The 18,576-nt window shown below is 41.7% G+C and overlaps 1 protein-coding gene across 9 annotated transcripts in view; it reads right to left on the minus strand.

Moving 5' to 3' along the window:
• Window positions 1-13,304, minus strand: part of LOC115130492 (casein kinase 1, alpha 1) — a 37,475-nt gene extending 24,171 nt beyond the window's left edge. For 2 of the 9 annotated variants that reach the window (XM_065019586.1, XM_065019584.1), the window contains exons 1-2: window positions 12,559-13,304; window positions 11,913-12,019 (exon numbers count right to left, since the gene is read on the minus strand). In XM_065019586.1, coding sequence (XP_064875658.1) covers window positions 11,913-12,019; window positions 12,559-12,681 — 230 coding nt within the window. In that variant the 5' untranslated portion in view covers window positions 12,682-13,304. The remainder of the gene's footprint in view (window positions 1-11,912; window positions 12,020-12,558) is intronic. The other 7 variants (XM_029661686.2, XM_029661683.2, XM_065019585.1 and 4 more) reach the window with 7 other exon arrangements.
• Window positions 13,305-18,576: the final 5,272 nt, after the last annotated feature.

Below are 18,576 nucleotides of genomic sequence, written 5' to 3' on the forward strand. Positions count from 1 at the left end.
CATCAAATAAAATAATTTACCTTTGAAGAACGTCGGATGTTTTCAATGACGAGACTCTTAGTTAGATAGCAAATGTAAATTTTTTCCAAAAAGATTAATTTGTGTAGACGAAATAGCTCAGTTTTGTTCATCACGTTTGGCTAAGAAAAAGACCGGAAAATGGAGTCACTTACAACGCCTAACTTTTTTCCAAATTAGCTCCATAATATCGGCAGAAACATGGCAAATCCTCAGTGTTTTTCACATATCTATTCGATAATCTATCAGTGGTGGCAGTTGGCTTCTCATCAGAAGCAAACGGAAAAATACTGCAGCTGGAGATGACGCAATAATTGCGACGGAGGACACCAAGCGACCACCTGGTAGATGTAGTCTCTTATGGTCAATCTTCCAATGATATGCCTACAAATACGTCACAATGCTGTCGACACCTTGGGGAAGCGACAGAAAGCCTAAACTCATTCGTGGCCCATTCACAGCCATATAAGGAGTCATTGGCATGAGGCGGTTTCAAAAAATGCAGCACTTCCTGATTGGATTTTTATCTGTTTTTTTCTGTAACATCAGTTCTGTGGCACTCACAGACAATATTCTTTGCAGTTTTGGAAACGTCAGTGTTTTCTTTCCAAAGCTGTCAATTATATGCATAGTCGAGCATCTTTTCGTGACAAAATATCTTGTTTAAAACGGGAAGGTTTTTCATCCAAAAATTAAAATAGCGCCCCCTATATCCAAGAAGTTAAAGCTGTCAGGCATTCCCTTGGAAGCAAGAGCCTCTCGGTGGATGCTACAGTGTACCCAAGTGGCGTCCGGAGCAACTGCTTGCACGCACATTACCACTGAACTAGGTCTGCCTGTCATGGCTTTTGCGCCATCAGCAGGGTTCTACAGCGCAAGTATTTCATTCGCATTTGCCCATAAAAATAGATGTGTGAATCTGAAAAATTATTTACGAGTAAAGATTACCTACCGTAATCCATTTCTCCCCCGCTGCGAATTGTTTAAAAACTACACGTCTCACATTTCTAAGCGGCATGCGCCAATCACAGTATTGTTCTGGGATGACGCAGTCCAGTCAAAGTGAGAGAAAGTCTATGTTAACATGCAGACATCACTAAAAATGGGGCCCATTCAATTTTACTTAAGCGAAAAAGTGAAAAAGAGACAAGGAGAAAGAGGAATCCGGCGAGGGGGATTCGCAAGGTTCAACTAATGAAACTTCTTCACAACGTTAGCGAAGCTGCCGTGACCAACGTTAGCGAAGCTGCCGTGACCCCCGCTGTCACGTCAACGTCTACAGCCTTGGAGTCAAGTGCTGCTGTCTGAGGAGAAGAGGCAGCTGAAAATAAAGAAACATTGCATACTTAATTTGCGAAAGAAGGACCTTTCGTCAAATTTGGGCTGCTAATCAGACTACACCACAAAAATGGAGTTGACATTAATTCCACATACGACAATGATGTGCGGAGATGATCAGTCAAATTGCTGAAATAAGAGAGCCTGTCAGCGAAGCTGAAAGCCGCAAAGTATCTTGCCGTTCTAATAAATGGAGACACTGATATATCCAACACCAAATGCGAGATTGTTTACGTGCAGTTGGAGGATGGCACGCCAGTCAAACTCCTAGTCGGACAACAGACCCTTGAAACACTCCCTTGCCATTGCTAAGTTGTTTCTTTTATAGGCTTTAATCTTGTATGAAGTTGAATCATTAATCGTAATGGAGATAGAATTTAGTTTGTCAGAATTACTTTTGTATAATATTTTTTGTGTGTGTTGTCATTCAAGGTGTTTTGGATGCCACCAAGGCCACATTTGGTGCTGTTTTCCCAGAGGAGGATGGAGGGTCATGGATGAATTAGTGCATCTCCTTCAGGGCAGATGGTGCCTCCGTGAGCATGGGCCACTGTGGGGGAGTGATTTCCCACCTGCAGAGAGGCAGGGGGCATATAATCCCAATCCACTGTATGCAACAGAATGTATTAGTTACAAACCTATGATTTGGTTTTATTTGCTAGCAGAGAATGCTAAATACTGTGTGTGCGCGCGCTAAGTGTTGGAAAGGTAAATACCACAGAATTATTGTTTTCTGTTGACACAAGAGACAGGGGGAGAAGACGGTGAATTGTTTGGAAGATTGTTCTGACTTTCACAGGCTAGAGCTGGCAATACTGACCATTCAGAAGAAAGAGCCAATGGTGTCTGTCGTGTACAATCTTCTGAAGTGATACGTCTTCTATCAGATTCAGCTGTAATTCCAAACAGGGAACTCTTTATGTTTTTGGTCAAGAGCTCAGTGTGGATATTTACACACCGTCTAGCAACAAGGGAACTCCCTGGATCCCCCATGCCCACAAAGTGTTCCTGTGGCATGGACAAGACAAGGACCTTGTCTTGTTTGAGGAGTGATCCTCACCCTGTAAAGGAATGACCTGAACCTCCCCAAGCCACATCTGAGTTGAGGAAGACAGTGACCAGACTGGAAGCACTAAAGCTTAGGGCAAAGGCAGGAGGCATGCTGGAGAAGATCCAGATCATGCTTGCTCAGCAGCAGGGTGATGAGAGGAGATTCCAGGTGTGTTAGGATGAGAGCTTGTTAGGATGTAAGAGAAATCAATTATTAAAATTGATGATTGAGACAGATTCTCAATGTGAGAATCAATGTATTCGTTGCCCAAATAGACAGAGTTGAGGTTAAGGAGGGAAATGCAGTGGCGGGGTCTTAAAAAAATATATGGGAGAGAGACATACATTTCATGGTGTTGGTATGTGTGCGTGTCTCTGTGTGTGTTATTTCTGTTAAAGGGAATAACACTGAAGGGGAATCTAAAAGGCTTCACAGACCTCACCAATCCCCAGCTGAAGCAGCACAGAGGCGGCCATCAGCGTGGATGATCTCAAAGCCAGGTTTGGTGGTTTGCTTAAGGACGAGGGTGTCCAGACCCCAGTTGAGTCTTTCAGAGTGCTAAACCCTGACACATGGCCAGAAGACCAGGCCAGCCTTCTTACCTTTGGCAATCGTGTCGCAGACCTGATGAGGCATTTCAAGGAGCCTCTAGAAAAGGTAAGAATTTATTTGACACTGCATTGCCATATGAGACAATGTTATGTTTGCATATTTGCAAACTCACTTGCTCTGTTCAATCCTGCCGATCGGGTTGCAACATGGCTCCAATCCAGGATGAGCGGCAGGGGCTGAAAATCCTGGTCAGCCGCAATTTCAAGGACAAATCCTACAAAGTGTTTGAGCTAGTAATGTATGAATATTTATCTTAAATTCGCAATTACATAGCCAATGAATGAATATATATATATATATAGAACAACTTTAGATTTCACCCATCTCATTCTCGAATGGTTTAGACTGTTTGGAAGTTATTTTCCTCCTGCTTTGACCTAGAAAAAGCAATTGCTGTTCCCGTTATGAAATTATCAACTTAACCCAGTATTTCAAAAAATGACCATATACACTGATTGTTTAAGGCAAAACAAACAAAACTATTGCTGATGGTGAAACAGAACATTTAAAATAAAATCTAATGTAGCCTAAAAGTTAACAGCGCATTTGATTACAATAACCAAGCAAATGACAGTTGCGATTCCAATAATAATATTGCTTAAGCCATTAAACATTTGAATGCTGAAGGTGACATGCGGCCTACCACTCGTTTGATCAGCGCACGAAGCCGCTCACTGTTTTACTAGGCTACTGATATTGCCTGGGTTGTTCAGCATGCAAAATGACTTGATCAATGACTCACAGTTACATGCCTAGTTCGACACTTAAGGAGAGGACGCATCAGTTGTCACAAAACACAAGGTAAATTTGGGAAGGTAGAAAGTAAAAACATGAGGGGGGAGTGAATCGGTGATTCGTAAATGTTTAAACTATTTCCGGACCGATGCGTGCTACATCCATCTTACAAATTTGAACCGGGAACTGATGCCAATCAGTGAATCGTTACATCCCTATTATCTGGCAGAAAAAAAAAAATCTGCATTACATCAATCAGTGGGTACATTGTTCAGCAAACTACCATCACGTGCACTACAAAAACACAGCTAAACAACCTCTTACTGGTGAGCACTGGAATTAAAAAGGGTAACTACACCCCAAAATCAAAATTTCTCATGTTCTTCCCAGACCTCAAGTTGTCTCCTGATGTGGTTTAAGCATTTTTGCAGACTTAAAAAAACAACTTAGATGCTATAAAAATAAACGTAGATTGAGAGCGAAAACCTGAACGGGGTAAACGGAAACCTGAGCAAGCAGAATTTAAGGAATAACTAACAGTCAAGCTAAAAAATAAAACCGATTAGGGCCCTGCAAGAGTCCACACTGCCATTTTTCTGCTCTGACAGATCTTTTGGAATTAGCTGAGGCAGGGCTTGACAATAATATTTTTAGCCACTTGTCCTTAGGACAAGTAGGGTTGATTTTTCACTTGTCCAACAGCTCAAGTCACTTGTCCAACAATTAAAAATGGACTACTAACAACTTTGACATTGTAGGATTTCCAGACACCACTTTAGAAAATAAAATGCATTAGCCCTACTATCTTTTTTACCATAGAGCATCAGACAAAAACATAGGCTAAACTCTGCCTATTGGCTTCTTATAATATATATATATACACACACATACATACAGTGCCTTGCGAAAGTATTCGGCCCCCTTGAACTTTGCGACCTTTTGCCACATTTCAGGCTTCAAACATAAAGATATAAAACTGTATTTTTTTGTGAAGAATCAACAACAAGAGGGACACAATCATGAAGTGGAACGACATTTATTGGATATTTCAAACTTTTTTAACAAATCAAATTCTGAAAAATTGGGCGTGCAAAATTATTCAGCCCCTTTACTTTCAGTGCAGCAAACTCTCTCCAGAAGTTCAGTGAGGATCTCTGAACGATCCAATGTTGACCTAAATGACTAATGATGATAAATACAATCCACCTGTGTGTAATCAAGTCTCCGTATAAATGCACCTGCACTGTGATAGTCTCAGAGGTCCGTTAAAAGCGCAGAGAGCATCATGAAGAACAAGGAACACACCAGGCAGGTCCGAAATACTGTTGTGAAGATGTTTAAAGCCGGATTTGGATACAAAAAGATTTCCCAAGCTTTAAACATCAAGGAGCACTGTGCAAGCGATAATATTAAAATGGAAGGAGTATCAGACCGCTGCAAATCTACCAAGACATGGCCGTCCCTCTAAACTTTCAGCTCATACAAGGAGAAGACTGATCAGAGATGCAGCCAAGAGGCCCATGATCACTCTGGATGAACTGCAGAGATCTACAGCTGAGGTGGGAGACTCTGTCCATAGGACAACAATCAGTCGTATAGTGCACAAATCTGGCCTTTATGGAAGAGTGGCAAGAAGAAAGCCATTTCTTAAAGATATCCATAAAAAGTGTCATTTAAAGTTTGCCACAAGCCACCTGGGAGACACACCAAACATGTGGAAGGTGCTCTGGTCAGATGAAACCAAAATTGAACTTTTTGGCAATAATGCAAAACGTTATGTTTGGCGTAAAAGCAACACAGCTCATCACCCTGACCACACCATCCCCACTGTCAAACATGGTGGTGGCAGCATCATGGTTTGGGCCTGCTTTTCTTCAGCAGGGACAGGGAAGATGGTTAAAATTGATGGGAAGATGGATGGAGCCAAATACAGGACCATTCTGGAAGAAAACCTGATGGAGTCTGCAAAAGACCTGAGACTGGGACGGAGATTTGTCTTCCAACAAGACAATGATCCAAAACATAAAGCAAAATCTACAATGGAATGGTTCAAAAATAAACATATCCAGGTGTTAGAATGGCCAAGTCAAAGTCCAGACCTGAATCCAATCGAGAATCTGTGGAAAGAACTGAAAACTGCTGTTCACAAATGCTCTCCATCCAACCTCACTGAGCTCGAGCTGTTTTTCAAGGAGGAATGGGAAAAAAAATTCAGTCTCTCGATGTGCAAAACTGATAGAGACATACCCCAAGCGACTTACAGCTGTAATCGCAGCAAAAGGTGGCGCTACAAAGTATTAACTTAAGGGGGCTGAATAATTTTGCACGCCCAATTTTTCAGTTTTTGATTTGTTAAAATAGTTTGAAATATCCAATAAATGTTGTTCCACTTCATGATTGTGTCCCACTTGTTGTTGATTCTTCACAAAAAAAATACAGTTTTATATCTTTATGTTTGAAGCCTGAAATGTGGCAAAAGGTCGCAAAGTTCAAGGGGGCCGAATACTTTCGCAAGGCACTGTATATACATACATATACATACAAGCATGTATTTAAATACAACAAAGCCCTTTAAGGCTCTCCTGGAGGATAGTTGGCCACCCTTGGTAGCCTATTGAATATTGCAACATCGAAATCAAATACATTTTATGTCTTCATAAAATAGTTCAAAAACAGACCATTGGACAGTTCTGGGACAACAGATGCAAAATTCATACAACCACTGCACATAATTATTATATATATTTTTTAATTACCATTGAAGTTGATGTAACAGACTGTTTAGCTTAAAATGTTGCTAAAAAATATATATATTTTCACATTATAAGCTCAATGTGCATATGGCTGTAGGCTATGCGGGAATGTTCCAAAACGCAATAAGCGGAAAACACCTTTTTCAAAGTCGTACTGCACGCACGATCGGTTACATGTGAAATATTAAAATTAAGAAAGGGGACTTATGACTATGCCTTTGGTTGCTGAATAATGAAAAGAAAAAAAATGAAAACTAATATAGCATGAGAAAGACGGCATAAGGCCTAAATGTTTATATAATAATTCCCTCAACACATCTATGGTCTTACCTTGGCTACTTAGAAACAAAGTAATACAGTCTTCATAAAATGACAAATGGTCCAAGTTTTAAACAATTAAGTTAAATGGTTAAATAGTTTCAAAATGGTGACCGCCTCCGCTCAGATTCAAAGTGGGCGATGTGCTATGCGCAACAGGCACCGACAGTCCTTCACTCGCCGGTCTTGTGACCATCTGAACAACCCGTGCCTTGAGTATGTCGACAGAATCAAGCATTTAGACGTTAATGTTAATCATCCTTCATTATTGGTTGTCAAACATGATTGGCGTTTATAGCCTATATTTGGTCTCATTTTTGGCCACATTTTCTTGTGCCTCCCCTATGTCAGCATTGGTTTGGACATGAGGCTGTAGCCAATATGCATATCATCTACACTTTGACATATAGGCATTATTTATGTACATGAAAAATGTATTTGAATATTAATCCAATATTGGCCTCTGATACAATTCTTAGAGTAATAATAGGTTGATGTAATTTTTTTTGTACTTCATTTGGACAATCCAAATCTATATTTCTTGTTTCTTTCACTTGTTCCAGCCAAGAGGACAAGCGTTAATGTCGAGCAAGTGTGAGTGTGTTGTAAGTGTGTTGGTCAACAGCACGATTTCAAAAGACCACCATGATGGCAGCAGAGCAAATGTACCTTGAATAAAGCAAACAGTTCCAAACTCTGCACTTCAAAACCCTTATACACCCCCCTGGACACAGCCTCCCAAGCACATGAGTAACAGCCAACATGTGGCTGCCAAAAAGTATGGTGATAAAATGTGGTAGGCCTATGCAAAGCTCTAGAGGTGGGTAGATCAACAATTCCATGTTGGAATATTCCAGGTCATAGCCAATTCAGATACAGAACAATTTAAAACATGCCAATCTTCAGAACACAAAACAGGAAAAACTCAATATGCTGATAAACCATGTACCTTGACATGCTGAAGGTGTGCTGCTACATTTGAGCAACATGGAGAAAGTCAGAGGAAAAAAAGACAATACAAAGAACCCTGGCAGAGAACTCTTTACTCAAACCATATAAAATAGTACAGACAATGTGTATGTCATCTAGGCTACACATTAAACTACAGTCAATTAAGAGTCCAGGCACAATAAGCAATCCTCTAGTTGAATACTGTTCATACAAACTGCTCAGGCAAACACATTACAGTAAACTACAGGCCTCAGACCAATTTCCTCTTTTAGGGAGGCCAACAGCATGCTGCTCAAAAACAAAAACAAGAGAAATATGGGCATAATATCAGTAGATACCCAAGCTTAAGAGACCCAATCCAACATGTAACTACAAAAAGGGACTCAATTAAGGAAAGAAACAGATGGGCCCTGTATTTTTTGAAGGTGGAATTAACAAAAGAGCAAGGTTTCAATCTCAATGGACCCAAGAGAGAATGCACAAGCACAAGACTTCCCTTTCTGTTGATTATAACACAGCAATATAATTGCAACAGGCAGTGTGGGGTAGGTGGGGCTTGTTCAGCAGGTTCTTCTGGCTTTGAAAAAGTTGAGTTCTTGTAATCTCCCTGCTTGGTCCTACAGTAACAACCTTTCCAAAAATTCTAACACAGCTAAATTCAAAATTGCACTTTACAGCATGTGACACTACTCACTTGGCCTCAAATTCTATACTGCCCGCAACATTAATGCAAGATTAATAAAATGTAATAAGTATTCTTTAAATGCCTGTGTAACTCCCAGTCTCTGCTAGAGGGACCAGCTGATCACCACTGCTTTCATTCATGCAAATTCAAAATCCTCCTCCTTACCTGCCAACAGTCAAGGGCTCCATGACTGGAGTTACCTAACAAAATGGGTCTATATGGTATGTAGCTAACTCACAGAGTGCACCTCTAGAGTCCAGGTTACCAATAAGCCACCATGCCAAGGTCCACACTTAACCAGCATGGCTACCACAGCATTCTGCAGAAATACACCATCCTATCTGGTTTGCGCTTAGTGGGACTATCATTTGTTTTTCAACAGGACAATGACCCAACACACCTCCAGGCTGTGTAATGGCTATTTGACCAAGAAGGAGAGAAGGAGTGCTGCATCAGATGACCTGGACTCCACAGTCCCCCAACCACAACCCATTTGAGATGGTTTGGGATGAGTTGAACCACAGAGTGAAGGAAAAGCAGCTAACAAGGTCTCAGCATATGTGGGAACTCCAACACCGTTGAAAAAGCATTCCTCATGAAGCTGGTTGAGAGAATGCAATGAGTGTGCAAAGCTGTCATCAAGACAAAGGGTGGCTACTCTCAAGAATCTCAAATATATTTTTATTTGTTGAACACTTTTTTGGTTACATGATTCCTTGTATTATTTCATAGTTGATGTCTTCACTATCATTTCTACAATGTAGAAAATAGTCAAAAATAAAGACCCCGGAGCTGATTGGAGTCTCCCCTTTCGAAATTGGTGACAGTTTGCAGAGTCAACTGTTCGGTCTAGACAGTCGGTTGTTAGAAGACATTGTCGAAATTAGGACTGCGACAGAGTTCAGGCAACTGCCGCCAATCTTGTGTGTCATAGAGCGAAACTAACATTGTTGTGCCCGTGAGAGTAATCTTCCAATGGTGGTTTGTTTGTTTGTAGCTCAAATAGTTATGGATGTTGTAAAGCAGTGGTTGCCAACCTTTTATGAGTCAAGATGCAAGCTGAGATCTACCACCCAGATTTTGTTTTATACATTACTTTAAAAAAATGGAAGTCTATGCACCTTTGGTAAAAAGAGTTATGCAGCAGTGAGGTTTGTGCAGTAGGTCAGTAGTTCCCAACCAGGGGTACTAGGACCCCTGGGAGTAGTTGGCCTATCCACAGGGGGTATTTGAGAAGACTCATGAGACCATAGGCCTACTGGTAAAATGCACATGATTGGGTACTTCAGGGGTACTCCGGGTAAAGCAAAATTCAGTTGGTGGTACAGTAACCGAAAAAGGTTTGGGAACCACTACAGTAGGCTATAGGCCCAATACATTATCACTGCATATTGGCTATGCATGAAATCGCCCTGCCAATGTTGTTCTTCTCAGACCATTTTGAAATTATATTGCTACATGAGGTATAATTATCACACCGGTAAAAGGTCAGCTGAGTGAGCATAATACCTCACTTTTGTTTTATATATATATATTTATTTTACAATAAACGGTAAGTCTCTAGCATACACACATTGGGAGCTATTCAATACTCAAAATTAAATCCCCATGTGCTGCACGGGAGCATCAATCTCTAAAAAAAATAGTTTTAGGTGGACAGGCGGTTATTTGAGACTTTACAGTATACTAACACACAGATGGCATTTGGAAACATTTCCAGTGGACTTTATCTGTTGGTCTTCTTTTTTTTTTTTTTTTTTTTTACTAAAGTGAAAGTTGTTTGCACAAACTCACTAGGCAGTAATAGAATGGAATTATTTTCATGTCAATAACTTGGCTCACCACCACATAAAACCCGAGGTCAATTAAATGGTGCCAGTTCTCCAGAATGTTTGCAGAACCCTCAGGCGAGTTCCATAACAGGAATGGCCCCAAGCACAGAACTAGACAGGTGCACCAGCCACATGCTGATGATGTACCTGAAAACAAACAACCGGCTAGGACTGTACAGAGGAAGTGTGAAGCACCCTCTTATACAACCGCCTTTATTTATCCAGGCAGTCCACAGGGTACACCACCACAAAGCAAACCTAACCTGCCCACAAAGGCTTTGATTAAACTGCATAACCAAGGAAGTAAGCTGTGAAACTAGCCTGCGTACTTATTGCACTAGTATCTAAGGGCGTTAGCATGTCCTATTCTGAAATTCTCTTTACCTTATTGCTTAATCACCAAAGCTGTCTTGCTCATTTAGGGCAGTGTTCCCTTACTCATTACAAGGTTAATACCAAGGGCAGGAACCTGGAGAGGATAGCAAATACAATTGTGTGGCAAAATGTCTACTGCACATGTTTCAGTAGTGCATAAATAGCTAGAAGCCCCTACATCACTATGGCATGGCGCGAGTTCACGTGGGAGAAAATTGATCCAGAAGGATCATGGCAGGGCCAGTAGTCCCATCTTTCTTCCATTAAATCATTGAAGCAGCAGAGCCTAATGACCAGCCTGACCATCACCACTGTGACAGTCCAGCTTAAATCAGAGCATTAACTGCCATTACTCACATATCAAAACAAATAGGTACAAAACTTAAACGTGATTGTTTATTTGTTCAGAAGCTTTAACGGCTTAATGAATTCACACATTAGTAATAGTATCCTTATGTCATTTTCCAAGTCAAATGCAAACAAGTGGTGTATTTTCTCACAACACCCTAAATTCACATAATAAATGACAACTAAACAAAATACATAACACGTTTCACTGATAGTAACGTTACTTATCCTTTCAACATATTTATTATAAAATATGGTTCCCAACTCAGTTCTACTGTTTAAAAAGTGCACATCCAGTTTACAGCCAGCCTCGATTCTAAATTCAGTGTCTGCGAACCAAGTCATTACCAAAGTCTCACTCTTCAATGGCCTTGTAAACGACAAAACCTAAAATAAAATACTTAAAGGTGTTTGACGTTATGAAGTCACCTTGAGGAGACAAAACCACTAGGCCCAGATAGTTGTTTTCGCAAGCGCTGAGCCGCCATTTTCTAACAGGGTAGGAAGACATGTTGGAACAAACAAAAGAGGAGCGGCCATTTCCAACCACGAATTTTTGATTGAATGATCATTTCTTAAAAGCTGAAACAGTGAACAACCCTACATGGTTCATGGCGGATGTTGCGTTCGAATAATCTTGACGGTAAAAAGTAATTGTGCAACGTTTCCATAAGCAAAGACCAATGAAAATAATGAAGCCAAGGAGATGAAAGCACTGCCAGCTAACGTTAGTTATACGAGCTAGCTTGTAGCGCCAGCTGGCATATGGTAAAGTAAACTAGAAATGTGTTTGCAGGCAAGATGTAACTTTGTACAAATGTTAGACAAATATGACTCATTTTCACATACATCTCAAATATTAAACTGTGTTCAAAATACATTTACGTGTATATTACCTTATGTGTGGGATTCCAACTCCTCCTTGTAAGATTTTGTACAGTTTGCTTTCATATAACAACTGTGGGTGTCTGGCTTTCTGAGATTCCAATTTTACAGCTACCTCCTGCAATACAAAATTATCAGTTATGTAGCTTAGTACAATCTATCAAAGTTACTTTCCAGTAGCCTAATTGGCAAATTAAATGTATTAATGCCATCCTAGTTTACTATGCTAAAATAACGTTATTTACACGGTTTGCTGTAACCAATATCTACTAATCTTAGATGACAGTTGGCTAACTAGGCTAACGTAGCTATCATTCAGCATCGTTTAACATTTCAACAAGGCAAGTTGAAGCTAGCTAAACAATCTACTGGGATGTATTCATGCGGCCAATTCTGTTGCAAAACGTTTTGCAACAGAATCCGTTTATTACAAACGGAAAACTTTTGCAACGAAAATAGATTTACTAATGGACAAATACACATTATTTTACTCCCCGTTTCGGTTGGTTCTTAAAACGGTAAACCTTTTCTGTACGAATATACCCCTGTTAAATCTCGGTGAGTCAGCTAGGCTGTTGATTGACAGAGCTAAACGGTTAGCTAGTTAACATTAACAGTTACCCACTTGGTCAAATGTATATTTTAATGTTTTTTTACCTCTCCATTTGTGATGTTGATCGCCAGGTATATGTCACCAAATGACCCAGATCCAATTTTTCTGACAAGCTTGTATTTCCCACCGACAATAAATTCGGCTTTAGAGCCGCTGCTGCTTGCCATATCCTCAAAATCACGAGCAACTCCTGATCAGTTTAAAATAGGATTTTCTGGGACTGCGCCGTCGGTTTCCCTTCTCGGCCAGGTCGTTATCAGAACATACACAGAAGTCCTGGCTGCTCGTGGGCGATGTACTTGAAACAATGTAACGTTAGCCAGCTAGCTAGAACAGTGGTTATTTTCAGGCGTTATTCGCTAGCTAGCTAGTAAAAAATCTTGGAAAAAATAAAACCAACACATCACGAAAAAGGGAACACGATTCTTCTGAAAACACTCCTAACGTGCCTAATATGTCCGTCGCCCAGTGCCTCGGGGAAGCTAGCTAACGTTAGCACACTAGAGCTATCGGACACCAGTGGAACTGCGAAATTCCGTTCGATCTGTTTGAACCACCTCCGCAAGAGGGGCAATATTCTTCTTGTTTGTCAAATTTCCGAAGCTACCTACAATTTGGATGCGATTCTCCTTTCTTCGTATACTATTTCAGGACAATCAAGGGTCGCTGCTTTCCTTCAAAGCGCAACCCAATCACTCCGCCATCTTCTTGTCACTACTTTTGATTCCACCGTCCGTCTCGAGGTGATTAGCTAGCTAGCTTCTGGGAGCGAGCGCAGAAGCAGAGACGAACGTTGACGTAAACGGTTAGTTCTTCTTCTTTTGGGGGATTTGATTGGCGGATCGCAGCCAGCTTTTAGGTGCTTACACCGCCACCTACTGTACTGGACTGTGAGGCCAGTCACGGCTCACCTTACCTATGTACATAACATTCCGGTAAAAACAAAACTGGGGAAAAAAGAAAAGTACCCTGCCAACTATTAGCCCTCAGTAAAAAAAAAACGCCCCATTCCACTAATTATCCCATTCTAATGTTACTCCAGGCCAACCGGTCTGGGAGGACAGAACACTACCACTCAACACCCCCTGCAGCTCTTCTGCAGTAAAACCTCACAGACCCAAGTACCACCACACACTCTATTTTCTGTTAACGTACGTCCCATGTCTGCTTGTACAGTTGACAACCATGCTAAGAAACCAGTGGAGGCTGCTGAGGGGAGGACGGCTCATAATAATGGCTGGAACGGAGCAAATTAAATAGCATCAAACACATGGTGTATTTGATACCATTCCGCTCCAGCCAGTACAAGCCCGTTCTCCCCAATTAAAGTGCCACCAACCTCCTGTGTAAGAAACCTACCTTACTAAAGCATATGTTATTCCCATCCCTTTCTATTGGTCTCTGCCTTCTCAATGGGCAAGTTAGTTTTGCATGGCAGGTGCCCCAAGTGGCCGTAGTTTACACATTTTAGACCATTCCATTGGTCCTCGTGCCATGCAATCGGGCATGCAAAACAAACTGGCACAGTGAATTTGCACTTGTGAAATCGAGGTTTGCCCAGCAAGTGGACATGAGTCAATTAAAAAACATTTACCATATTATAACTATCGTTGCATGAAATCGGGAAAATATTAAAGTTCAATGTATGTATTGTAACTAGTGTGCAAGATAGCAAGTAGTTTCCACTGATGTTTTCAGATCAAAAGCAGCACTCTCTTATCTGCCTTTTAATCTAGGCCCCCATATTATCAAATCGGAGAGTATATCATCATATCCGTGTTGCAATTTTGATGACAGTTGTTTTGACATAGGCTACTGTATTAACGACGTAGTTGTAATAAGTGTCACTGGTGTTACAGTGGTTCACTGGTGCCATCTATTACCTCACTGAGTCGCAGCCTATAAATATGTTTTGTGAATGAAAATAAATGCAAATTTGACCCAAGAAATCCTCCCTCTTAACTCTTTGATGACATACCAACATTCATTGAACAAGCCTGCCCCCAAAGTCGTCTGATAATAAAACAAATCAGAGGAACTCAGAGAAAGCCTGCTGCATGTGACCTGTTGTAAAGATGCCTTAGAAATTAATAACCTACAGTACATACTAAGCCTACTCGGATTCGTCTGTTCATTCTAAAATATACACTGCCATCTTATTCAATTGAAAATGTACAAAGTCTTCTGAGACTTGGTTTTCTATCTAATGGAGTCGTTTGTGGATGCGCATTTTAATTTAGGGACTACAAATGACATTGACAAAGGATAACTGACATGCTGCATTGTTACTGTCTCAAAGCACAAATGACCTCTTCGGGAAGCAAGTCCAACTTTTTCCAGTCGTTCAAGTCTCTCATTATCTACTGCTGAACTGTCGTTCACTTTGGTAGTTTGTAGTGAAACTGGGGTTTGCATATACAGACACAATAGAAAAATACTTATTCTTCAGAAATATGTATACCCTATTTTGATAACATGAATTGAAAAAGGGAAGATATATATTCCATGTTAGTTTTGTAGCAGAGATTAAATAAGCATTGAGCAAATGAAAACAGAACACATACACAAGAACACAAACTGCAGTACCTTTTAGTGAGGAAGCAACCGAATAAATTGGAGAACATCAACATTGGCCTCTGCTGGCCAACTCATTTCTCTGCGGCAAAAACTCTGTGGCAATTATAAACAAACCAGTTGGGAGGAGAGATGGAGAGGTGGGAGAAGTGGTGTTTGACCGACAGGTCAAGCCCTAAAAGCCCCATATAAAAAAGAAGACTAGATGGCAAGGAAAACACAAATCTGCAGACTCACAAGCTCCAAGCCATATCTTCACAGAGACCATGAAGCTGACAATACTGCTCTGCTCTACCATGCTTCTCTCTCTCTCTGGTGAGTGCCATTATCATAACCAACTAGCAACAGCACTTACAAGCTGTTGTAACATCTTTTTTACATTGAATATTTCACGTATTCTGTACTTAGATCAATGAGGTTTTGGGGATTATCAGGCAACTCTTCAAATGTTAATAGTTTTGTGCTAGTTCAATTGGTTACAAGCTCTTGGGCGATTGTGGGGGAAACTCAGCCATGAGCTGCCCAGTGACAAAATCCCTTCTATGCCATGCATGAGAGCACCAGCTGTGCCGGAAGACTGTGTGATTACAGTCTCCATAGCTGATGTGAGTAAGATCTATAAAAAGGTTAACGTTCACAAGGCCGCAGGGCCAGACGGATTACCAGGATGCATACTCAGAGCATGCGCTGACCAGCTGGTACACGTCTTCGCTGAAATGTTCAACTTTTCCTTGAACCAGTCTGTAATACAGTACTTACATGTTTCAAGCAGATCACCATACTTCTGTGCCCAAGAACGCCATGGTAACCTGTAATAATGACTATCACCCCGTAACACTCACATCTGTTGCCATGAAATGCTTTGAAAGGCTGGTCATGGCTTACATCAACCACCATCATCCCAGACACCCTGGACCCACTCCAATTCACATAGCGCCCCAATAGGTCCACAGATGAAGGAATCTATATTGCACTCCGCATGGCCCTCTCCAACCTGGATAAGAGAAGGACCTACGTGAGAATGCTGTTCACTGACTACATCTCAGTGTTCAACACCATAGTGCACTCCAAGCTCATCTCTAAACTAAGGACCCTGGGACTGTGGTAGGCTGGATCACAGACGACAATGAGACAGCCTCCAGGGAGGAGGTCCGAGACCTGCAAGGAGGTGCCAGGACAACAACCTCTCCCTCAACGTCAGCAAGACAAAGGAGTTGATCATTGACTACAGGAAACGGAGGGCCGAGCACGCCCCCATTCACATCGACAGGGGTGTAGCGGAGCAGGTCGAGAGCTTCAAGTTCTTCGCTGTCCACATCACTAAGGATCTATAATGGTCCACACACACCAACACAGTCGTGAGGAGGGCACGACAACACCTATTCCCCTTGAGGAGGCTGGAAAGATTTGGCATGGGCCCTCAGATCCTCAAAGTTCCTACAGCTGCACGATTGAGAGCATCTTGACTGGCTGCATCACTGCTTGGTATGGCAACTGCTTGGCATCCGACCGCAAAGCGCTACAGAGGGTAGTGCGTATGGCCTAGTACATTGCTGGGGCCGAGCTGCCTGCCATCCAGGAGCTCTATACCAGGCGCTGTCAGCCACCTGTCATAGACTGTTCTCTCTGCTAACGCACAGCAAGCAGGTCCGATGCACCAAGTCTGGAACCAACAGGACCCTGAACAGCTTTTACCTCCAAGCCATAAGACTGCTAAATAGTTATTTAAATACTTAACCTAATAGCTTCCCAAACTATCTGTATTGATAGTTTTTGCACGTTTTATTGACCCATCACATTCACTGCTGCTACTGTTTATTATCTATCCTGTTGCCTAGTCACTTTATTCCTAGTTTTATGTACATACACTATATATACAAAAGTATATGGACAACCCTTCAAATGAGAGGATTTGGCTATTTCAGCCACACCCGTTGCTCACAGGTGTATAAAATTGAGCACACAGCCATGCAATCTCCACAGACAAGCATTGGCAATAGAATGGCCTTACTGATAAGCTCAGTGACTTTCAAGATGGCACCATCATAGGATGCCACCTTTCCAACAAGTCAGTTCATAACCTTTCTGCCCTGCTAGAGTTGCCCCGGTGATATGTAAGTGCTGTTATTGTGAAGTGGAAACCTCTGGGTGCAAAAATGGCTCAGCCGCAAAGTGGTAGGCCACACAAGCTCACGGAACGGGACTTCCAAGTGCTGGTGTGCGTAGCGTGTAAAAATCAGCTGTCCTCGGTCGGAACAGCGTCAGCACAATAACTGTTTGTCGGAAGCTTCAAGAAATGGGTTTCCATGGCCGAGCAGCTGCACAGAAGCCTAAGATCATCATGTGCAATGCCAAGCTTTGGCTGGAGTGGTGTAAAGCTTGCCACCATTGGACTCTGGAGTAGTGTAAACGTGTTCTCTGGAGTGATGAATCACCCTTCACCATCTGGCAGTCTGACAGACAGATCTGGGTTTGGCGGATGCGAGGAAAACTCTACCTGCCTGAATGCACACTGCCAACTGCAACGTTTGGTGGAGGAGGAATAATAATCTGGGGCTGTTTTTCATGGTTCGGGCTAGGCCCTTTAGGTCTAGTGAAGGGAAATGGTAACGCTACAGCATGCAGTGATATTGTAGACGATTCTGTACTTCCGACTTTGTTAGGGGAAGGCCCCTTCCTGTTTCAGCATAACAATGCCCCTGTGCACAATACAAGGTCCATACAGAAATGGTTTGTTGAGATCGGTGTGGAAGAACTTGACTGTCCTGCACAGAACCCTGACCTCAACCCCATTGAACACCTTTGGGATTAATTGGAATGCCGACTGCAATCCAGGCCTAATCGTCTAACGTCATTGCCTGACCTTACTAATGCCCTTGTTCCAACATCTAGCGGAAAGCCTTCCCAGAAGAATAGAAAACTATAAGGTCTTTAAAGAAGTAGAATGTGATCTCTTGTTTCAAATATCAATAACAAAAAGGCATCTGTTCACAGTTGTTCAGCAACATTCATCTGAACAATCAGCCAACCTTTTATCCATACTGAAAGGAAAAAGTGAAAACCCTTTTCTTTCTTCTTCAATTGTACAGTTTTCACCACTAAGTGACACCCCCACAGTCTGGAGAGGTGAGATACATTAGGAAAGAGTTACTCTATGGAAACAATGTCTTTACAATATATATGAGGGTGTGTGTGTAAAAAGCACTATTAAAGTAATGACTGCTCTTCCCCTCCCTAAAATAGCCCCAGTACGAGGTGTACTGTAACGGTTCTCTTGTGGTGAAGGCGAGTCGGACCAAAATGCGGCGTGTAGATTGCGATCCATGTTTAATAAACAAACGTAAAACACGAATCAATACAAACACTACAAAACAAAGAACGTAACAAACACCGAAACAGCCTATACTTGTGTAAACTAACACAGAGACAGGAACAAGGACACTAAGGACAATCACCCACAAAACACTCAAAGAATATGGCTGCCTAAA

Source organism: Oncorhynchus nerka, linkage group LG6, assembly GCF_034236695.1.
Source record: "Oncorhynchus nerka isolate Pitt River linkage group LG6, Oner_Uvic_2.0, whole genome shotgun sequence".
In the NCBI taxonomy this organism is placed as follows: Eukaryota; Metazoa; Chordata; class Actinopteri; order Salmoniformes; family Salmonidae; genus Oncorhynchus; species Oncorhynchus nerka.